A 24,610-nucleotide genomic window follows, 5' to 3' on the forward strand; every position below is an offset into this window, starting at 1 on the left:
ATATCATATAACAATTTTGAATAATGTTTATTAGTAATATGGTAACACTCGTGATGCACACATTTATTAGTGTCATCCATTATACACATTTATAGAATGATAAATTATGAATTATATATAAATCATTTAAAAAACAATAATGTAATTAAAGTCATACTTGAAATATGACATGATCGGTTTGTCATTGTAATTAGCATTTAGAAACGAACCTTCATTAGAGAAATGAAGTAATTGCTGATTTATAAATTCTATAATATTCGTTCACACAGTGGAATATATTAAACAACGCCTAAACAAATATTGTTCTCGCAACTTCACTCATCATGTAATTGTGTTTCAAGAACTTTATGTAATTAAAATTAACATACATTCATTGACTGCTTGTATTTTTTTTTACTTTTTCGCTGGCGATATAATCTCAATATTTGAACAGCTTTAATATCTGTCTTGCCTAAAAAATATTTTCCATTTTAATAACTTCAAAGATTTATAGAAACTACGAATAATATAGAAATAATTTCTAATCAATAAGTCCACGGCACAAATTTGTTTTATTATTTTCAAGAAACAGGGTAAAATATTATTCTGATTCAGGCATTTTTCAGTAAATCAAGATTTGTACTGCGATGTAACTTTAAACTTTAAAATGTTTATTTATCTATGCCGATTTCCTTGTTGATATCGGTACGCATACAACGTTAATGCTGGTATGCATACAACGTTGATGTCGGCACGCATACAACGACAGATCTCTATTCACATATACGACGACTAATCACAATCGACCCGTATAGAAATGATACCATAGAGAGCGAATGACGAATCAACCATGACCGCATTTGTACGGATTTACACTTCAGTCGCGCCTTAAGAACTTTTACTTCAAAAATGAATGTATGTATGTGTTTTTTGTATAGCGAAGGAAATGCATTTATGCATCCCAGACTGGTCAAAATGTCTGGGTATGTCGGACTCAATACCGCGCGGGTATAATACCGACTACTAAAACCTCCGCTTTGTCCTTGCTTCTGGTTCCCACGGAAACTGTGTTAGGCATTACTTCGTGGGGAGAGGATCTAAAATGTTAATAATTCTCAACTCTCATATATTATACTTATCTTTAATTGAGCGATCGCCCTTTCTATTTCCATAGAACGCAGGTCAATTAGCACATCTCTCGCAAATCAGTCTATGGCGTTCCATGCAGCTTCAGTTGTCAGCATCACTTCAACAACAGTATCTGGAGTAATTCTTGCCTCAATATCTCTTCTACATCGTCCCGTAAAGCACTAAATCGCGGGCACACAAAGAACACGTGCTCAACATCTTCGATTTCGCCCAAACAATATGGGCAATCCGGCGAGCTATCGTGCATGAACAGCCGTGATCAGATAGATTTGCGTAGTGTAATAATTTACTTCTCTATGCTTGAGATTTAGCCAGACTTTGATGTCTGGAATGAGACGGTGCGTCCATTTGCCCTTCACTGCGATATCACAGTTGCTGCCATCGATCAATACTGTACTGCCGTTCTCTACTCACTTTTGACTCAGTGTTTGTCTTCGATGGTAAATTTCTTTCCTCTACTAAGGGAGGCAGAGTTCCTGAAATGATTTCTCCGATTTCTCGTTGACTGAAATGCTTTCTCCGATATTGTGCAAAATGCCCAAGCAACTCTTAAAGCACTCAGACAAGTAGGTCCTGCTATTTTCCTTGATTTTTGAGTTTTGAGAGCATCAGCCCATATGGAGATACCATATGTAAGCACCAAAGTAACCACTGATGATAGTTATATCTTTCTGGTTTGTTTTGGGCCTCCAACATTAGGCATCAGTCGAGCAAGTCTCGTCCTAACTATTGACGCTTTATGTTGTTCGCCTGTTGATTGAAGTTCAATCGAGCATCAAGCATTTCGCCAGGTAACAGATGTGAGGTTCTGAGTGATCTCTAGATTTCCAATCGTCACCTTGATGGTCTTTATTGTTCTTCTACTTATTTTTGTTGTGCTAATTGGAGGTTCATTGTTCCCATTGTATGTATGTGTGTGTTTGTGTGTGTGCGTATGCATAGATACAATTTTTCATCCACGTTTTTGGGAGCACGAAACGATCGACCGATTTAAAATATTCAAAAGGCAATCGATTCCTATTGATAGGGAGATTAGTTTCAGGCAAAAGTCGGTTCAGTCGTTTCGGAGATATATAAAGCAAAGAGTGCAGAGAATGGAAATTGAGCTTCTGAGAGAATGATTCAAAAAGTATTCAATTTGTAATGGTAGGGAGATGCTTTTGGCAAAAACAGGTCCAGCCGTTTCGGAGATACAGAGTTAAATATACAAAATGACAGTTTTTGAGAGAACAAAACATCCAATTTAAATTATTCAAAAAACTTTTGGCTTGTATTGACGAAGCAATTGTTTTTGGGAAGAACAAAAAGAAATTTATGAAATTTTCGGATTTATTTTTAATTCTAACTAAAATCCCAAAGCTCACTTATATACTTTAAATATCACTTATGATAATATATTTATAACATTTAATATTTTCAGAATATTTCAATACTACATCACTAATTTTCACTGTTTTTTGGAATTTCTTTGGAACATTTCATCAATAAAAATAAAACACTTCGTTATCTCAAACTGCCTGCCTTTTCCAAAAATTAGTCACCACGTCTTCTCATCAATACGATATTTTTAATTATTCAAATCGGTTGATCCGTGTTCACAAAATCGTCGACAAAAATTTGTATCTGCACAAACACACAAACATACATCTATTTTCTCTAAAGTATGACAAAATATTCAGACTCTTTTGAAACGTAAAGATATTAAAAAATTACATTTTCGATTTTTTTGCGATTGCTATAACTTAACCTGTCGGAAGTTAATATAAGGTAAATGTATATTTAAAAAATTTGATTATTTCAAAGTTTTTAACCGTTTCAAATTTAATTGAAAACTTATGATATTGTTTTTATTCAACTTCCAGAAGACGTAGTGTTCTGAATCTTTTGAGACCAAATTTGGAATATGTGTGTGTATGTGTAAGCCGAAGTTTGACCTTTTGTTGGCGTTTTTTCAAAAAACGGTTGAACATTTAAAATATTTAAAAGCCATTCTATGAAGCTCAATAAGGACTCCCGTTGATTAGTTCCTTTAACATCAGCAGGTAAGTGCCAAGTTTTTTGTTCCCGTTTTATCCAAAAATTCTGAATTGATTTTGAAAATTTAAAAACCGTTCGAAAGGTATCAATTGAGAATCGCGCTGATTAGTTTTTGGCAAAGATCGACCGGACCGTTTCTTTGTTTTTAAATGATATAATCTTGTTTTATTAGTAAAATTCTTCAATTTTAATAAATTAATTACACTCCTGATTACAGATTTTTTGATACTGCTTAATGTTATTATAAGAATTTTGTAAGAAAGGTGATATTATGAGAAATTAGCAGGTGTATTTTAAATTCTTCAAGTATTAACATTTAAAATTATTATTTTAAATACACCTTTCTCATTAAATTGTGATAACAACAACTTTCTTACAAAGTTATTATAATAATGTTAAGCATTATTAGAAATTATATGATAAGCAAATTTTATATCAAGGAAACTGAAGGTCTGCGATGCCAGATACAAGCGCCTACTTGATAAAGTTATAATATCAAAATATTGAAATGTAGACTTTTTGTGAAAATTTTGTTATGCTATTCTAATATTTTTTCTGCAAAGTTAATTATTAATGTTATATGTCTAATAATAATACTAGTGGGTGCTCTGCCAGAAGGCAGGTTCGTTAGGTTAGTTAAATTTCAACTCGAATTAGGGATGTATTGTATAAGAAATAGCCTACTGCCGTTCCACATGATAGTGTCTAACTGCCAAAATTAGAAACATATTTTTAAACTATATTTTCAAGTAATATTTGTTGAAATTATTATTAATGAAGGTATTAATTTTGTAGAGTTTGTACGTGAAAATTTAGTTTTTGGTAATGCATTTGAACCAAATACGCAAATCATAGCGTTCGCAACATTAAAGCAATGACAAAACTGTTAAATATAATATTTTTGTTACAAATAAGTTTTATATAATACAGGAAATACATATATTAAAATTATTCTTCGATATCATTAAGATTTAATAGATCTGCTTGTTCTTCTTGTTCTCGTTTCTGCAACTCACTAAAAGTGGCCACAGCTCTTTCTCCAGCTTCCTATATATCAAAAATATTTTCAATAATTTGCAACAAAAACATGAAAAATGATCTTAATTGTAATCGGTTTTGTGCCAAGCAAAACATTCTTTCTTAGCTTCAAGCAAAGCATTCTTTAATTAGTTATCTCTTGCTTTCATCATCAATAAAAAATATAGAGCAATCCAAACATATGCACAGTATCAACGAAATTGATAGCCTCGGTCATATATTTGCATATGTTGATAATTGGGACAAAATGAATAAATTAGCAACAATTTCATAATGTATTCAGATATAAGTACTGTAGTACTATTATATTATTTGGATAACTATAAGAGCTTAAATGGAAACGATATTTGATAGAGTTGTGTATTACTTAGTTGTTATTCAGACTTGATATTTTTATTTGCCTTCTCAAATATATAATTGAATTTAGTAATTATAATTATAATCCTATACATATCATGCGATTTTATTTGTAATTGCTAATACTATAATTTGTTTTTGCAGTATTACACAAAAAATTTAGTCATTTTATAGAATAAATAATTATTATAAATTGTAAATATATCAAAGTCGATTATAATACACAGAAAAGTTACCCGTTTTAAAATTATTTTCAAGCATTTTTAGCCCGGTCAATTTAAACCTTAAATCAGGGTGAAGGTTACAATAATTCATAATAGGCTGTAATTTGGCAAAATTGTTTAAAGTAAAATTATAAAAAAATCTTTAAAGTCCTCATCGATCGGGTGCGAGCTAAAAAATGGCGCAAGGTCAAAGGTAAAAAAAATGACCATTTTGCCATTTTTAGCTAAATGGTCAGTTTTATCGCAAATTTACATTAGACAATATTGTAGAGCATAAAATTATCCACAAAAAATGAGTCAATACTTTTTTTTGCTCAGAGCCACCGTTTTAAAGATATACCACATTGAAAAGTGTGTTTAAACGCCAGGTAATGTGCTTAGCTCGTTTTTTAGATGGTTTTCCCAGTGCCAGTTTGCAAAATAATATTTGTAAATTTGGATTGATAAAAATAAAGGCAGTAAAATAAAAAAGCATCTAAATTTATTCCTGGGAGTCATAATTTTCAAATGTTTCTACATCTTTTTCGTATCGTTTTTCTTGATCTTCTCTTTCTTCTTTTTCTTCTACACTTTGAGTATAACATTTTCCTGGTTTAAAAAAACACATAATTTGTTCAGTTGGTGTTCGAGCAGTTCCTCGCAAATAGTCACAACAAATCACGGATGAAAAACGATACGAAAAATGAATTATGAATTATTGTAACCTTGAATGCGTAAATTGACCGGGCATTCGTTGTCGACCTAGTATTAAAACTAAAGATCACAGGATGGTAATTAGTATTTTTGCCTTAGACTCATTATTACTTAATTTAATACAGATAATAAAAAATTAATGCCAAACCTGCAGATTCGGGCTGTATTCGGTGTTTTCGAATGTATCCTCCATGTCATACAGTGAACTTGCAACACTGCCTTCAGAAGCTATTGCGCAAGCTGCTAAGTCCACTGCGCCACCATCAGTCGAAGTGTTGTCGAAACGGGCAAATAAGAAGGATCTTGTAAAATATGAATATATTTTTTTAAATGTTCACAGCCACAAACTGTCAAGATTACTTTCTCACCTTCTTGCTGCAGCTGGCAATATGTTTGGTATTCCAAATTGCGGTCTATTGAAATTAAGACCAAAACCAATTTTCTGCCTTGGACCGACATAAATATAGTAAATAGTGCCCAACATTGCACAAACAGCTACCAATGTAGATAAGACGATCCATACACCGATACTATGTCCCTTGGCATTATAGTAGTAGCCGCTGGTGAAGGTACTTTTTGAACGCAAGCCGAAGTTTCCTGTAAGTCAGTTTTGATTAGGAATTCCCAACAATAATATGTTGTGCCAAATTACGTCAGATTTGAAGCTATTTGTTGCTCTAGTATCATTGCTGATAAAAATACATCCAAACCGTCGAGTCTACAGTGATTATGATTTATCTGATATTGCCCAGTATACAAATATGCTATTAGTCATACTTTTACTGATATGTTCAATAACGGATTTTTTTTTATTAATAAACAGCAATCAAAATTACATAAAATAACTGTTTTTTAATCTCGATGAATATTTGATGCATATTGCAAAAAATACCATCAACTAATATAGCGGCTTTTTAGTTTTTCTATGGATACTTATGTAAGTATATAATCAATTCAATAATTTTTTGTTTGCAAAACTCAACATTTTTGCTGATGACGACAACGAGGGGAATTTTTTACTTCACTTAGGGTACTTATAGTAATGGGCTAAAAATTGAAAATGAAATTTTTTGCATTTCTCCACATTTTGAATGTTTCTGAACATTTTGGCATTCTTCAGAAAAAATGGATGGCGTATGTGTGTATGTATGATACAATTTTTCGGCCACGTTTTCGGGCGCACTGATCAACCGATTTGAATGGTTCAAAAAACATTCGATTCCTATTGATAGGGAGATGTGCTGATTAGTTTTGGCAAAGGCAGGTCCAACCGTTTCGGAGATATGGAGCAAAAAATCGAGTTTTTGAGACATCTGAGCATCGGCAGGTTCAGCCGTTATGGAGATTAAGAGCAAAGAGCGCAGAAAATAGAAATCGGGTTTTTGAGAGAACAGAGCATCCGATTTGAATCATCTCAAAAACATTCAATTTGTAATGATTGGGAGAAGCGGTGATTATTTTTCGGTAAAGGCAGGTCCAGCCATTTAGAATTTACTGAGCTAAATATACAAAAATTGCAGTTTTTGAGAGAAATAAGCATCCGATTTGAATGGTTCAAAAAAACTGCTTGTGTCGATAAAATAATTGCTTTTAGAAAAAAAATATTTAAATTTTTTTAATATCGAATATAATTGAGATTTCAATTTTAATTTTGGTTGAAGTTCTAAAGCTATATACTTTAAATGAATAATTTTAACTTTGTAATTCAGTTTAAATAATTCTTATAAATATTAGACAACGTTACAGTATTTATAATAAATCTATTTAAAAACATTTAATATTCCTCGAACATTTCGTTACGGTACGGAAAGTTCCAGCAATATGCCTTAAAGCACGATGTCTTACACCACTAGTTTTTTTTTTAATTTTTCAAAAAAAAGAAGTTTTTTCTAAGTGAAGGTACGATAGATCTTTGCCATTTAAACGAACTAACTAATCGTCTTTTTAAATTGGAAACCGTAAAATTAATCATGAGATTTAACGCAGATCAATTCTTTCTATATCTAATAATATAATAAATAATATATTTCAGTAGATATATATGTGTACATAGCATTTCTCATTTTGGATTTTTACCCGTAGGTATTTCATCCTTCATATTTGTTCTATCAATACAATAATAAGTATTTCAGATATACAAGTTGTGACATAATTCTGTGACAAAAAGAGGAAAGAAATTTATTCCCCAAAAAAATCACTTAGCACTATTTATAATAACACATAATAACTCAAAAAGGAGAAAACAAAAAAGATTTATTCACTTTGAGGGAGAATATTTGCGTCGAGCCAAGTTTCAATTGCCGCTATGGGTCGATCAGTATATATTTTGGCATGGCGTGATTGCCATACCAAATATCATCTCTTGTGTATTGGCCGAGGCCCGCGATGTTCATATTAGGATGATCCCCACATTTTAGATAAAAATTCTCAGTGAGCTTTTTTATGTAGTCGAGTATTGTCGGTACGTCAGTCTGTTTGTGTATGTATTTTGAAGAGTAGTAATGTCTAGTCAGTGGGTCCCTTATTTTGTTGAGTACAAGTCGTAGTGTCTTATTTTGTAATGTCTGTAGTTTCCGTAAGTTAGTCTTAGTCGTCGCGTTCCATGCCGGAGCGCCGTATGTCAGTATCGGTCTTATCAGTGTCAAGTAAAGTGTTCGCTTGTTCTTCACGCTTAGCGGGCCGTTGTGGTTCAAGAGAGGTCTCAGTAGATTTAACATCCCGTAAGCCTGTCCAATTTTCGTATTAATATGTTTTGTGAAGCTGAGTCTATGGTCCAGGGTCACACCAAGATATTTGACATCTTTGGACCACTCAACTTCACAGTTTAATACTTTAATTTTGTCTAAGTCAGTCAGTCTAGTCATGGCATTTCGGCTCTTAGTAAATAAAATTGCCTCCGTCTTTTGCGGATTTATCTTGATCTGCCATTTGTCAGTATATTTCGTCAGCTTGTCTATGTGTGTCTTTGTAGTCAGTAGCGTCGGTGATCGTGATGATTTGTATATGGCAGTGTCGTCAGCAAACGTCAGTAAGGTGGTGTCGGCGTCAGTGGGTATGTCGTGAATGTAGACGTTAAACAGTGACGGTCCCAGGATCGAGCCCTGCGGTACTCCCGCCGTCACTTGTTTAACCGTCGAAAGTCCGTTGTCTACTTGTACGGTAAAGTTACGGTCTGAGAGGTATGAGTGTAATGTTCTTGTAATGTATGGTGGAAAATTCAGTTGTATGAGTTTATGTATAAGTCCGTCCATCCAGATGGTGTCAAACGCCTTCTCGAAATCAAGCAACACCAATCCGGTATGGTTTCGTCTGTTAAAATTGAGAACAGTATTTTCTATGAGTTTTGTCAGTGGGTGTAGTGTGGAGTGTCGTTCTTTGAAGCCGTATTGTGTGTCAGGTATGATTTTGTTGTGTCTTATGTGTTTGTTAAGTCTTTTGAGTAGTACCTTTTCGGCTACCTTACTCATTGTGTTGAGGAGGCTGATCGGTCTGTAGTTCTGTGGTATGTCTGGCTGTTTCCTTGGCTTCACTATTGGAAATATGGTGGAGGTTTTCCAAGAAGCGGGAAAGCAGCCTTTTGTCATTATTCTATTTATTATCCGGGTAAGTAAAATGTAGGCGTTCGTCGGCAGTTGTTTAAGTATTATGTTTTGTAGTCCGTCCGGTCCCGGTGCTTTTCTGTTCGGTAATTTTTTAACTATTGTCTTTATTTCAGAAACTGTGGCAGGGTCTATTCGTAAGTCTTTGTCCCTGTGGAGGTCAGTGAAGTTTTGAATTGTCTCGTGTACGTCTTGTTTCAGGTCTGCGTTTGACATATTGGCATTTTGTTTATGTATGTTTTCAAAGTTTTTTGCCAATATTTCCGCCTTGTCTGCTGGTGTCGTTGCGTAATTGTTGTCAGTTAATTTGAGTGGAGGTATGGATGTTGGTTTTTGCGTCAGTCTTTTTGCTGTCTGCCAAATTTTGTGTGGGTCAGTATTTATGTTCTCGAGTCTTTTGGTCCAAGTGTTGTTTCGGTGATCACGTATTTCATTGGAAATAATTTTTGTCAGTCTGTTCACATGTTCCTTGAGTAGTCTGTCACCGGTACGTTGCCACAGTTTCTTTATATGATTTTTAAGTTGTATTTTCAATAAAATGTGTTCTGGCAAGTCGTTGGCTGGTGTTGTTCTTGAGTCTAGTGTCGGTATAGTCTGTTGTACGGCGTCTGTGATTGTCAGTGTAAGGTGTGTTACAGCCTCCTCAATGTCAGTGTTGGTATCGATTGGCATAGTGTGTCGTGTGTTGTCTGTGATGATGTCTCTGAAAATTGGCCAGTTGGCTCTGGTGTAATCTAAAAATTTGCGTGTGGGGGTCTGGTCGACGTCTAGTCTGTCTGAAATGGTCATGAAAACTGGATTATGGTCAGAGTTGAAAAGTGTTCTTGTTATGGGTTCGGATGTTACGTGTAGATTTTTTGTCAATGCCAAATCGATCGTACTGTGATGGTGCGTCTGTACGGTGGCGTATCTGGTCGGCGTGTCAGGAAAGTGTAGTTGTGCGTCTGTGGTGTTGTATTCGGTCAGGTATTCGTAAAGTCTGTTTCCGTTTGCGTTGTTGAAGTTACAGTTCCAAGTTGTGTGTTGTGCGTTAAAGTCTCCTGCCATAAGAACAAATCTATTCGAGTCCAGTAGTCTTTGTAAGTCCGTATGTTTAGTCTGCTTGCCGGGATGTAAATCGATATTATGGTTACTTTTTGACCTCTCTTGTATACATTAATAGCTGTTATTTCAGAACCGCCCGCTGTCAGGTTTGGCACTTGCTCGTGTCTGATGTTAGACTTAATCAAAATCGCAGTGCCGCCCCATCCGCGTGCGTCGGTCTGTCTGTCGTTTCTGTAAACTTTGTAATTGTTGATATAGAGTCTGTCCGTAGGTTTTAGGTGTGTCTCGTTAATCAGTACTATGTCCAGATCGTATTTTGTTATCGTCTGTCTCAGTTCGTCAACGTTGTTTTTAAGTCCATTTGAATTGAAATGCATTATTTGTAAGTCTTGCGATTGGTTTATGGTGATGAAGTAAGAAAGTTCAAAATTGTTGTGTATTTGTCGTTATAAGTCATGTTTGTGTTAAGTGTTTTTGTCAGTTTGTATAGCTCACTGAAAATTTGCTTTACCTGGGGATCCGTAAATAGCTTCCTGATCTCGCCCATAGCAGTAAAGAGTCCTTCCGGAGTGTTGAGGTCTGGATCGGGTTGGCTGCAGGCAGGCCGTGTTGGTGGTTGCGATAGTGCAGGCCGGATCTGTGATGATGCAGGCTGGACCATTGTTCGTGAGGACTGGACCATTGATCTGTATGGTGACGATGGGATAGGGAGTTGAGGATATTCAGGTCGGACGTTAGGACCATTGTTGGTGGAGTTTACAGCTGACGAGAAGCTCCTCGTCAGTGGCACTGGTGTTGGTGCTGGCCTATACGCTTGTCTTCTCCTGAGAGCGTCGCTTTCCTTCTTTTCTTTGTAATTAATAAGAGCGCTGCATTTGGAATAATTTGCCGGGTGTTCGCTTTTGCAATTGACACACATCGGTGCCTCATGTGGTAGTTTTTGGCACGCTCCTGGTGCGTGCACATTGAGGCACTTTATACACCTGTACTTTAGGTCACAGGTGTACGATGTGTGACCAAAGTTCAAACATTTGTGGCACTGCAGCGCTCTATTCTGCGGCCTATAGGCCTCCCAGGAGAAGATATGTCCCCCAATATTTGTAATTCGTTTTAGCTCCGACATATTCTGGTCTTTATCGAGGAGAACAATGTATATAGTATATAGGTAATTTGTGTTGACCACCATCTGAGGTTTTCCTCTTTATCTGCACTACTTGCCTGGCTTTAATCCCTTTTGACAGGAGATCTTCATGAACCTCCGCCTCTGTAATTGATGGATGTAGACCGGTTATGGTTATTTTCTTCGGCATTTCCTCTTTGATTGTGTAGGTATAAAATTGATAATTGCAGTCCCTTAACATGTCTTTGATTTTTCGTGTTCTATAGCGGTGTCAGTGAAAATTTTGTGTAGGTTATTATGGAGGTATTGATATTTAAAATTAATTTTAGATGTTTCTCTTAGATATTTAATTGCTTTTAAATCTATTTGACCTTTTATGATAATCGGTGGGATTTTTGCCTCTTTCGTGGTGGTGTTTTGGGTGTCACGGTTTGGACGCCTGAGGTAGTTGGTTCCGACCTAGTAATGGTTTTCTCAGGCTCCTTGTTCTTTTTCGCCTCTTTCGGCGGCGTGTTACTTTCCTGTAGTCCTCACTCTCCCTATCAGTATCCATATCTGTACGGTCCGTGAGCGCATCATATTTATTTTTTAGTGCAGTACTTGTCTGCACGTCCATCTTCTGATTTATGTTCGACATCTTGAATTTTTTCCCAGGCCCTGCCCGGGAATTATTCTGTTTCCTGAAGAGTTTTGCGCACTGATTTTAAAATTTATTAAAAATGATATAAAAAGACTTCACAATTTTGAAAAAGAAAAAGCACTTGCTAATGGGTGCTTACTTCCTCCCCATTAGCAACCCCAATCCGGGGTTTGGGAAGAAAGTATGCAAAAGGCACGTTCACCTTTAAAATTTTGACAGATATATAATATATATCCAACTTGTAAGTATTAAGCCCGGTGCCTTAAAAAGGCAAGATTTAGAATCAATTCCGGACTTAATACTTATTTCAAAATCTGAAATACTGCTCACTGTTATGAGTTCATGGTTCGTAAAGCCAAAAACAAAGCGTTAATACTCGCAAGATGAATGAAAATCAATATACGATTTTTTAATATGATGAAAATCCAAATATTGTACATATCTAGAAAATACTTTGAAATACAAAAAATCTTACTATTAACTTACCGTAGGGCATTATAGTAATCGCAAAAGATCGAAAATGAAAATTTTATATATCTTTACGTTCAAAGGCTTCTGAACATTTTGCATACTACAGAAAAAAGGATGTATTGTGTGGTGTGTGTATGTATGTACGTGTGTGTATGTATGTGCGAATACAAATTTTCGTCGACGATTTCGGGAACACGGATCAACCGATTTGAATAATTCAAAAAACATTCGATTCGTATTGATAAGGAGACGTTGCTGATTAGTTTTTGGCGAAGGCAGGTCTAGCCGTTCCGAAGATACGGGGCAAAAAGTGCCGAAAACGGTAATAAAACTCAGTTTTAAGAGAACGGAGCGTCCGATTTAATAATTCAACAAAACATTTCACTTGTATTGACAGATCAAGAATCGATCAAATTTTCATAAAGGTAGGTCTCCCGTTTCGGAGATATGGAGGAAAAAGTAAAAAAATGAGCCATTTGGCGATCAAAATGATCATTAGACATATGCACATCAAATTATCATATTTTATAGAGATTCTACAATAAGTATACATTTTGTTAACTTCCTATGGGTTCCGTACCAATGCTTGTGCGTTAGACAGCGACGCGGCGCTTACGCGCTTTATATTATGTCCCTATGCAGTTAAATCAGTACGATTGCTTTGAAAAAAAAGTTCAGATCTTCCACAATATGTCAAAATAAAGAAAAAAAATTTTTTTTTTCAAAAAAAAAAAATTAAAATATTTTTTAATTTTTTTTTCAAAAAAAAGTAATTTTTTGTCCATATATATAGTTTCTCAAAAATCTTATTTTTTCAAAGTACATTTTTTTCAAAAATGTTAATCGTTTTTAAAAAATTAATAACTTTTGGTACGGGAAGTTCCAGCAATTTGCCTTAAGGCACGATGCCTTAATTGCCTTAAGACAGAATTCCACTTACAGCTAGTTTATTTTTTATCTATGCAAAGGAAACAGTCGAAAATTCTGAAATGTATTGCAAATGCATCTTGGTATATTAGTAACAAAATAATACACATTTATCTAAGAATTGACACTCTCCAGGAAGTAGTGAAAAATAGAAGTGAAATCCGTCAGGATAAGACAGTAACCCTGCATTAATTCTCATATTAGGATCATCAGCTATTAGAATAATGAAGAAGATCGATCTAATACATTCAAATGGAGTAGCCCTCTTGGGTGACCTCCCACACGTCCTGTATGAAGAACTCCAGTACTATTACTGGAATTCTAATAATCAGCACAATACCTTATACATTTTTTAAATTTTTTGATTGCAATTTAATCATTATTTAAAAAATATAGCTCTGTTTAAAAAATTGATATGAACATAAATGAGAAAAAATTTATAATTTTAACTTATTCAATTACCACCAATAATTCTTCTTTGAACTTCCGCAGCGCTATAGATGCTTCTTTCATTATATTCAGGTCCATCAGTTAACACCACTTGTATGAACTGCCTTTCTGCTTCAACAGTCGGATCTTCATTATCCGTCACCTTGCTGGCATATGCAATTAATTCACCATTGCGTGATATTTCATTCACAATCGAAGTTAGCGATTTACGAAAATCGTTTAATTTAAATGTTCTTATATCAATGAAATCGAATTGCAGTACCGCTCCTAGAATGAAGGAGAGTTTGATAAATGAAACAATATCTCTTAAGAAATATATTTGTTATAAGTTATCAAGATAATCCATTTTTATGCAAAAATTCGAATGGTGGGAAAATTGGGCAATTCACATTTTCGAGAAGTGTTTGAAATGTGAAAAAATGCAAAATGAATTTTTTAACTACTAATGCTTGTTCTTACTATGGCCACGACTAGCACAAATTCACATTTTTAACTTCTAGAACTCATATTGGTCACATGAACACATATTGGACATATCTCACTCGGGAGTCAGATTTTGCCATTTTTAAATTTGGAAGTAGACATTCCAATGACCATTTCAAAGCTTGACTTATAAGCTCGTTTTCATGAAAATCTCAATAATCTTATCCCTCGTTTGACTAGAAAATTAGAGCAAATCTATATTTATGTGTAAATATACGTATTCATACGATGACAAATTTTGTCTTTTGTTGATGACTTCCTGAAAATGACTGGAATGATTTAAAAAATGCAAAACCCTTTCATAAAATTCAATAATGGTGGTAGATAAGGCTTTTTGACAAGATCAAGTGAGACTTCTCTATATATTTTCCTTGTTCGTCATATATTTATATGTTTAATGAGTTAAGTTAATAAGTTTGTGTTCATTTTGAGGCGGACGTTGTATTGTTTGTGAGCTATGATGATTTTTCATTTCATGCTTCATAAACAATAAAGTATTAACACGTTGAGCCCGGCGCTAAGTTTGTTGTCCTTTCTGTTCAGGCGGCAGTGACGAACGGTCGGAAACATTTAGCATGTAACACACTTTTGTTTCTAATGTTTCAATAAATTTTGTTAAAATTAAATTTGATAGCATTTCATTAATCAGTCTCCAGGGGCAATTAAACTATAATTGAATTTTTATAATCGAAATCGTCACAACGATTGACGTAAAATATCATTTCTCAGAAAATGCAGTTGAATTATTCAACCATATAATTAATTTCAATTAAAAACATTAACATTGCATCTCCAAGATCCTTCTGGTGTTAGAGTTTGAGTAAAAGTAAATATTTACCGCCGATGCAAATATGGAATATAAATGTCTGACACATATGTTAATTTATTTAACTCGATTACAAGATTACACGTACACATTTTCCAAGTAATGTTTGAAGCGAAAATGAGTTGTTACAGTTGATTATATATAAATAAATTCAATATTGACCGAGTTTTATCTCTGTTGGTTCAGCGCATTTAAGATTAGTAAATATTATAAGGTTAAATGAAAAAATGTCATAGTTTTTGCAATATTGTTTTTTTGCTCATATTTCAGCTTAAATACGAGTTACAGACGTTTAAAGTCACTCTGAAGTTATGTGGTAATGTACGTACAATAAAGCGTTTAGAGGTGAAATTTCTTTATATTTAAGACTTCACCAAACTATTATATAAAAAGAAGTTAATTGGAAACCTTACGGATGTTAATTAATTTCCCGAAGGAGAAGTTTATGTTTTCATCAAAAAATCCGATTCGCTAAATTTATGTTTTCTCGACGTTTCGAGCCATTCTGAATCGAATGAGACCAAATTTGGAAAAAGTATGTGTGTGTATGTGTGTGTGTGTGTGTGTGTGTGTGAACAGATTTTTTGCCGTAAATCGACGTTTTCTCCAAAACGGCTGGACCGATTTCAAAAATTTAAAAGCCATTTGATGTATCTCGATGAGGACTATCGTCTTTGAGTTTTGTGCGGCGATCGGACGGGCCGTTTCTTTGTAAATTGCAGAAAAGTGAAAAATTTTTCGCCCACGTTTTAGCCCGCAATTCTGAATCGATTCTGAAAATTCAAAAGCCATTCGATAGATATTGGTTGGGAATCGTGCTGATTAGTTTTTGGTAAAGATCGGCCGAGCCGTTTTCTTGTAATAACGTTTAAAAAAAAAAAATTGACGATTTTTATGATTTTTTTTTGACGGTAGATACCATAGTTTTCTAGGTCATACTAAAATATTACGGCCCTACGACAACTCGTTTAGCTTTAAAAATTCGTCAAAGTTTGCAAAAATTGGTATAGTTTTTTTGACATTTGTCAAAATTAGACTTTTGATCGACGTTTTCTCAAAAGCGCCTGAACCGATTTTAGAAATTTAAAAGCCATTTGATGTATTTCGGTGAGGACTATCGTTTGTCAGTTTTGTGCGACGATCTGCCAAGCCGTTTCTTTGCAATTTGAAAAAAAGTGTTAAACTTTTCGTCCATATTTAAGCTCATCCTACCGAACCGATTTTAAAAAATCAAAAACTGTTCGCAAGATATTAGTTGGGAATGGTACTGATTAATTTTAGGTGGAAATCTACCGAGCCGTTTTCTTGTAATTAACTGTTGAAAAAAAGTGTTAAATTTTCGTCTACATTTAAGCTCATCCTACCGAACCGATTTTAAAAAATCAAAAACTGTTTGAAAGATATTAGTTGGAAATGGTACTGATTAATTTTAGGTGAAAATCTACCGAGTCGTTTTCTTGTAACTATTGAAAAAAAGTGTTAAACTTTTCGTCCACATTTAAGCTCATTCTACCGAACCGATTTTAAAAAATCAAAAACTCTTGGAAAGATATTAGTTTTGAATGTTACTGATTAGTTTTAGGTGAAAATCTACCGAGCCGTTTTCTTGTAATTAACTGTTGAAAAAAAGTGCTAAACTTTTCGTCCACATTTAACCTCAAACTACCGAACCGATTTTAAAAAATCAAAAACTGTTCGAAAGATATTAGTTGGGAATGGTATTGATTAATTTTAGGTGAAAATCTACCGAGCCGTTTTCTTGTAATTAACTGTTGAAAAAAAATTTAAGCCGATTTTTATGGAACTTTTTTTGTCTCTATACATCATGGTCTTATAGAACTTACTGTAATATTACGCTCTTACGACAAGTAGTTTAATTTTAAAAATTCGTCAAACTTTGCTAAAATTATTATCGTTTTTTTTAAAGTAGGATTGATGAAGTATATTATTTACACATTTTTTTTTGATTAAGTCGATTATTTACACATATCGGGAAGTTCATGTAACTTGCCTCAAGGCTAAATACCAAACCAACTAGTTAAATTAGTTTTTTCCTTGAGATAATTAATTATGGCTTTTAGAAGTAATCAGGATATGTGGAACAAATAAAATGATTTATTGAATTTGTTGGAAGACAAATTTTCATCTGAATTAGGGAGCATTTTCTTTTGAACTATTGCGTTTTCTCATAATTTAATAAAAATAAACTAGGGAATACCAACAAACAGCCAAAAAAAAATAACAAACTCATCAAATATATTATGGAGTAAAAATTTGTTCTGTAGACATTTGAGAACCAACATCAAAACGGATCAGATTGTTTTACTTTGTGTTTTTTAAAAGAGAAACAAAAAAACGCGAAAAAATACATAAAATGCCAAAAATCAACCAAAAGAGGCATCAAATTTGTCACATACATTTTATGGAGTGAAAACTTACTGACACTTGGGAAACAACATCGAAATGAAAGACCGGTGGTACGAGCTTTTACGGAGATTACGAGCTTACAGGGCATCTTTCAGATCGTTTTGCTTTGTGTCTTTTAAAAGATAAACACAAGATAGCGAAAAAAAACAAATGAAAAAATATGTGAAATAAACTAATATCATTAGTAGAACTTGACATTTTATAAACTCCAAGTACTTCCAAGAACCAAGAACGCCTTGCTATAAGACTTATAAGAACCAACTGTCTGGCATCAATAGATATGAATTGATGAAAAAAGAATTAGTTTATCTTAGACATAATTCAATAGTCTACTGAGAAAGATGAAAATATTTAGTTTTTCTTATTTTAGCTAGGTGCATTAACAGACTTTAGTAATTGATCCCAATATTATATTCAAAAAAACATTCATTATTATATACGATATAAGTTACTTTGCAAATTTGCTGAATATGCAAAATATTTTATGCCATAATACATGCCATATTGACAATGATGATTTGAGTCAATGTCTGTTAGAGACATTACTTTTAGTTAGATATGGATATTTAGCAGTATTTTGACAATTTTTTACGCTCACGTATTAGAGATCATAAGGATTTAAGTAAAACCTGATATTTTCACATAATTTCATTTGAATACTCCTGAGAAGAATCATCATTATGTATAAAAATTAAAGAAGCGTCCACTAATCACGTGATCAATTTTTCAAGAATTTTTGGACTCCTTCTCTCTCTTGGTAATACGTAGCCATATTCAAAATAAACCGCCTTCGCCCGCCATACATCACTTGTATTTTTAGTTACGAGAAAAATTTGTATAATTTTTTATTTGTTTTGACAATGTATGGATTAAAAAAAAAAACAGGTAAAAAATAAATAAATATGATATGTTACTAAACCCCTCTATCCCCACGTGATATTTTGTGATTTTTTTTGTCAAACACTCCCTCCCCTAAAAACCTCACGTGATTAATGGACGCCAACTGAATGATTCAATAAAATTTCTTAATCTCCGTATTAACAAGAAGGAGTTAGTAGTTAAGTTAAACAATTTGTATTAATAATTAAAGTTGAATAGGTTGAGAGTTTTTACCACATATGCTGCACACATTTCCTATGGGCTTCACTGGTTGGACACAGTTTGGTAATTCGCAAACGGTCGAGTTCCTCATATGTCGCATTAGAGTGGCGCGCACTGACGCCTTAGGGTGACAGAGGCAACCTGAAGGGTCGTTGCATTGTCCACTGAAGACTTTCATGAATGTATCCAGGCCCTCAGTTGATTCCGAATCTGTATTTCGAAACATGCGCCCGCCTACTTCGGAACGTATAAATCTCTCCCAATCGCTTCCATATAAATCCTGTGTGTTGATTAAATTAACTACATTAATTTCATAGAAAATTTTATTTCATTGTACAAAATCTAATTAGTCCTCAACATTCTATACTTAATATTGTTAACTTTTTATAGGGTAAATTATTGTAATCGTCCAAAAATCGAAAGTGAAAATTTTTGCATATTTTTATGTTTCAGAGGTTTTTGAATATTTTGGGCACACCTCAGAAAAAATGAATGTGTGTGTGTGCAATGATGTATGTGTGGATACATTTTTTGTCGACGTTTTAGAGAGTACTGCTCAACCGATTTGAATAATTCAAAATGTAGTTCATTCCTATTGATAGGGATATGTGCTGATCAGTTCTTGGGAAATGTCGGACCAGCCATTTCCGAGATACGAAGCAGAAATAGGAAATGGAAATTAAGTTTTTGAGAGAACCGGGTATCCAATTTAAATTTTTCAGAAAATATTCAATTTGTCTTGATGAGAAGAAAATGTGATTAGTTTTTGGCTGGCCGTTTCAGATAATGAGCTAAAAGTGTAAAAAATGACAGTTTTTAAGTGAACAATGCAGCCGATTCGAATGTTTTAAAAAACATTTTGCTTGTGTAGAAACGATTAGTTTTTGTTGAAAGTAAAATAAAAATTATTTCTATTTTATATTTCTATGTTAATGCAGCCGATTCGAATGTTTTAAAAAACATTTTGCTTATGTAGAAACGATTAGTTTTTGTGGAAAGTAAAATGAAAATTATTTCAAAATTTAAAAAAAATTGAATTTTCAAAGTATTTTTTTTTTTGAATATCAAAAATGTTTTGGATTTTAATTTTAATTCTAAAACTCGCTTATATATTTCTAATAAATAGTTCTAACTTTGCAATTTAGTTTATATATTTCTTAGAAATATGAGATAAGATCCTTCATTTTAACTCTGCTTGATCAAGTTTTGTTTATTACTTTTCATGTATACATATATTAAAGTCCCTGTCCAATTTATAAGATCTTATATTTTGTCTATAAATACGAACAGCATTTTCAATAATCTATTTGAAGGCATTTAATATTTCTTGAATATTTCATTACGGTACGGGGAGTTCCAGCAATTTGCCTCAAGGCACGATGCCAGGCACTACAAGTTTATATTTATTCTTATTAGTTTCCCAGCTACATCAGAATAGTTACATACACTTTGAGCAATCATTCAATATATCTCGAGCGTTTTTATTTGCTATAAAGCACACATTTGAGAAAAATCTAAATTTTCCGAAACAATATCGGTCATCCTGGACTGTTGGTGCCCTACTTTAAATGTTTAAACTTCTATATTAAATGTTTTAATGGTAATAAACTATGGTATTAAAAAATTGCTTGAGTTTGCTTCCCACAGGGAAGCTCAAAAAACTTAATAAAATTATTTGATACTTAATACATTATTTGATCGATATCTTTTATATCCACAAGTTCTATAAATAATATAAATGTACATACATATATCAAAATTACATAGAATAAAATTCAATGGAATAACATAAGAATAAAGGTTTAGAGAACGTAGTGCTCGTGCCAATTTGAGTTTCTATTTTTATCGCAGAAGCTGAACTCAATAATAGCATTCAAACCTTTTTATGGAAAATTATTATTATGGCTATGGCTTAATGGCATCGCGCCTTAAGCCACTTGTTGAAACTTCCCGTACTAAGAATTAAGTTTTTAAAAAAGATTCAATTACTTTAGAACTTTGAAAAAATAGATTTTTGAGATTTTAAAATTTCTTTTAAAACGATTGACTTTTTGAAAAATTTCAATGTTTTTATACTTTGAAATATTAGTAAATTTTAAACTTTTTTTTAAAGCAATCGGGATACGTTAGCTGCGTAGAAAGTGCGAAACTAAATATCGAAGCGCATGGGCGCCGCATTGCAGTATAACGGATAAACATTGGTACGGAACCTTACTATTAGGATATCTATAAAATATGTGATAATTTGATGTGCATATGTCTAATGATCATTTTTGTCCACCAAATGGCATTTTTTTACTTTTTTATTCGATCTCCGAATCCGCTAGACCTGTCTTTTCAAAAATTTTATCAGTTCTCCATTTTGCCTATACAAATAAAATGTTTTTTGAATCATTCCAATCGGACTCTCTGTTGCCTCAAAAATTGAATTACCATTTTTGGCACTTTTTGCTCCGTATCTTCGGAACGGCTGAACCTGCCTTTGACAAAAACTAATCAGCACGTCTCCTTATCAATAGGAATCGAATGTTCTGTGAATTATTCAAATTGGTCGATCCGTGTTCTCGAAATTGTCGGCAATAAATTGCACACACGCACACACATAACTTCGCTCATTTAAAAGATAAGTATAAAATCAGTGCAAGAATGATAATATTCTAGATCCTCCCTATGGGAACCAGAGGCAAGGGCAAAGCGGAAGTTTTAGTCGGTATTATAACCAGGCGGGTATAGAGTTTGACATACCCAGACAAAAGACCAGTCTGGGATGCATAAATACATTTCCTTCGCTATACAAAATAAATCACACCCGCACACACACATACATCAATTTTTTTCTAAGGTATGCCAAAATAATCAGAAACCTTTAAACGTAAAGATATATAAACATTTTGATTTTTTTGCGATTACTAGTGATTGAATTGAATTGAAACTATATTTAGCTACAATGAAATTAGTTCGGAATTGGGCTTTGGATATTTTTTGTTAAAGCAGATGCTTATTCACTTTAAATAAGTTTTACTTCTTACTGACTGTGATATATAATATTTTTATGTTTATAATTTCTATTTCGAGTCAATAAGTTACTTACAACCGAATTAATTTGTATTCCGGATATTGAGTACCAAAAGTATGCGGTAAAACTACTTCGAATCCACTGTCTCCTTCAAAGATAGCGACATCAGCCTGGCATGGAATTTTTTCAGCATCAGGAAACGATACCACGATTCTTTCAGTTGGTCTTCATTTGATGACATCAGATCCCAATTTTTTGGATCTAGCCAGAACCATCGTTTTAAACGTCTAATAAGTAATAAATTACAATAAATAAGATCATAGTTGTTATATAAAAAAACTATTACTGTATAAGGCCAACAGATAATAGAGAAATGCGGTTATAGAATTAATTTAAACTTATTATTTTGACGCTGCTATTTTTTTTCAAACTGAGGAGGAATATTTTATTGTTTGTATATAATGTATTCCAATGTTATAACAGAATTATAACATAACACTAATGTTATCGTTCCTTCAGTTTTCTAAATTATTTGTTGATGACATATGCATAGAGATGTTACATGAATGTATTCACATACCTACTGTTATATAGATGGAATTTTGCTAATAAGTTTTAAACTTTTTTATAAAGAAAATAATTGAAATTGTACATATGTCATGAAATGAAATCAAGCTTTTAATAGTTGGAAACTGACATGTTTTCTGTTATTTTGATTGAAGTCAAGTTGGTCGCTTCGAAGACTTTAACATTTTAAAAAAAAATCTAAGGTAAATTATTGAACAAGTAAATTGTGGAAATCTAAATTAGTAGGCTGATAAATAGGTTGACGGAAATATTGGTGAACTGGTAATTGGTGGACAGATAAACAGGTAAATAGGTATATACGTAGACATGTGAACAGGTAGACAGGTAAATTGGTAGATAGGTAATTGAAGGATATGTTAAATGGTAACCAGGACAACTTGTAGATAAACAAATATGTAGACAGGTAAATTGGTAGACATGTAAAGCAGTTTTGATAGGTAAATTGTAGGCAAGTAAAACGCTGGATTATAACAGTTGTGTAGGTAAATTCGTAGACAAGTTGATCATCAGGTAAATTGGTTGACAGGTAAACTGGAAGACAGGTAGAGAGGTAGACAGATAGACATGAAGACTGAAGAAAATTCTTCGGATACCATTACACTATTTTAAGATACAGAATTTGTGTAATAATTTTTATAATATTGGGTACGAAAAAAAAACTACTCCTGTTGTTAATTGTTACTTTCAAAACTAATTCTTAATGGTGTTGTGATTAAATTAAGAAATAAAGCGTAATTTAATGTTTGGTAAATTAGTCTTTATAATGTTGGTCACGTGTTTAATGAATATATTAATGCTAATAGTTTTAATCACTTAAAATATATCTATTACCTAAGTGTTTATCGCCACTAGGACAAAATTTTTCTTCATTTCGGTTTGGTTCCTTGATAATAAGTTCACCAATGGATGGCAGCAATAATTCTCCTGTAAAGATTAATTTAACAGAATTACTTAAAAATAAAGAACTAGTGGTGCAGGGCACTGTGCGTTAAGGCAAATTGCTTGAACTTCCCGTACCGTCAATACCAATCAAATGTTTTTTGAATCATTCAAATAAGTAAGGCAGTTCTAGCGGTTTCGGCGATCCATAAAAAAAGTAAAAAAAATGCCATTTGGCGGACAAAAATGATCATTAGACTATGCAGATAAAATTATCACATATTTTATAGATAATTTAATAATAATAACATATTTTGTTCATAGGTTCCGTACCAATGTTTATCCGTTATACTGCGCCCACGTGCTTCGATTGTTCGTTTCTTCTACGCAGCTAACGTATCGCGACTGCTTTGAAAAAAGTTCAAAATTTCCAAAATATTTCAAAGCATTTAAGAATCATTTTTTTCAAAAGGTCGATTATTTTCAAAAATTTTCAAAGATCGATTTTTTTTAGAGTTCTAAAAGAAAATTGAATCTTTTTTAAATTTTTGATACAGGAATTCCCCGCAATTTGCCTTAAGGCACGATGCCATGCACCACTAGTTATATTAATTATATTGCACAGACACGTGCTTATACGTCCTAAAATTGTAGTTTATTATTCCAAATCTTAACGAATTGACAATGTTTGACTTATCCCATCTCAAAAGCAACTTTTGACAGAAATTTTTGACTATAATATTTTTTCAAACTTTGATAAATTTTTAAAATTAAACTACTTGGCGTAGGCCCGTAAACTTTTAGTATGTTCTTTAGGGCCATGATATCTATCAAAATAAAGGTTTTAGCGAAAAAATTTGCGACAGTTAATTACGAAGAACGGCTCGGTCGATCTTTGTTCAAAATTAATCAGCACGACTCCCAAATAATATCTTTCGAATAACTTTTATTGAATTAATTAAGAATTGCGGGCTAAAACGTAGACATTTTTTTTTCACTTTTCTGCTATTTACTAAGAAACCGTTTGGCTGATCGTCGCGCAAACGAGTTATCGAGTTACACATCGAACGGCTTGTAAATTTTGAAATCGGTCACGCCGTTACGTCGACGTAAGGTCAAAAATCTGTTCACATACATACACACACATACTTTTTTCAAATTTGGTCTAATTCGATTCAGAATGGATTAAACGTCGAAAAACATAAAATTAGCAAATATGATTTTTTATGAAAACAAACTTCTCCTTCGGGAAGTTGAAAAGTGGTAGCTTTCACTACAAATAGCTTGCCCAGTTATTTGTTCAGTTAAAGTCGATGTTGAACAAAGTTCAAATAATATTCGTCTGCTTTAAAAGTAAAAAAAATTGTATAAAGTTACCTGAAATAGGCAATATAATTTCTGACACTCAAATTGATTCCAGGTAATATAACGGCCCCTTCGATTTCTCCTGGAATACCGCTCTTTGATTTGACAGGGTTTTCACCCTATCTACCCAATTAGATGGAGTATAATAGTTATCATTTCGAATCCAGCGTTTCAAATACGTTGCTTCAGTTATTGAA

The 24,610-nt window shown here is 33.2% G+C and overlaps 2 protein-coding genes across 2 annotated transcripts in view; both read right to left on the reverse strand.

Annotated features, from left to right (window-relative positions):
* LOC113367120 (protein amnionless-like) overlaps positions 1–1,057 on the reverse strand; it is a 13,147-nt gene extending 12,090 nt beyond the window's left edge. The window contains exon 1 of the mRNA XM_026608750.1: positions 997–1,057. Within this exon, the coding sequence (XP_026464535.1) occupies positions 997–1,057 (61 nt within the window). The remainder of the gene's footprint in view (positions 1–996) is intronic.
* Positions 1,058–4,078: 3,021 nt separating this feature from the next.
* LOC113366121 lies at positions 4,079–5,967 on the reverse strand. The gene is made up of 3 exons (XM_026607674.1): positions 5,846–5,967; positions 5,626–5,779; positions 4,079–4,212 (listed from the first exon to the last, which is right to left on the reverse strand). The coding sequence occupies exons 1-3, from the start codon at positions 5,959–5,961 to the stop codon at positions 4,114–4,116; spliced, it is 369 nt and encodes a 122-aa protein (XP_026463459.1). The 5' UTR covers positions 5,962–5,967; the 3' UTR covers positions 4,079–4,113.
* Positions 5,968–24,610: the final 18,643 nt, after the last annotated feature.

Source organism: Ctenocephalides felis, unplaced genomic scaffold (genome assembly GCF_003426905.1).
Source record: "Ctenocephalides felis isolate EL2017-DRISC unplaced genomic scaffold, ASM342690v1 CF-g0.4_SCAFFOLD_01170, whole genome shotgun sequence".
NCBI classification, from domain to species: domain Eukaryota; kingdom Metazoa; phylum Arthropoda; class Insecta; order Siphonaptera; family Pulicidae; genus Ctenocephalides; species Ctenocephalides felis.

Coding starts and splice junctions, on each gene's coding strand:
- LOC113366121 (XM_026607674.1), bottom strand. CDS start 5,961: ATGTTGGGCACTATTTACTATATTTATGTCGGTCCAAGGCAGAAAATT. Junction 5,780..5,845: donor TTGCCAGCTGCAGCAAGAAG/GTGAGAAAGTAA, acceptor ATATTTTACAAG/ATCCTTCTTATTTGCCCGTT. Junction 4,213..5,625: donor AATACAGCCCGAATCTGCAG/GTTTGGCATTAA, acceptor TTTGATATATAG/GAAGCTGGAGAAAGAGCTGT.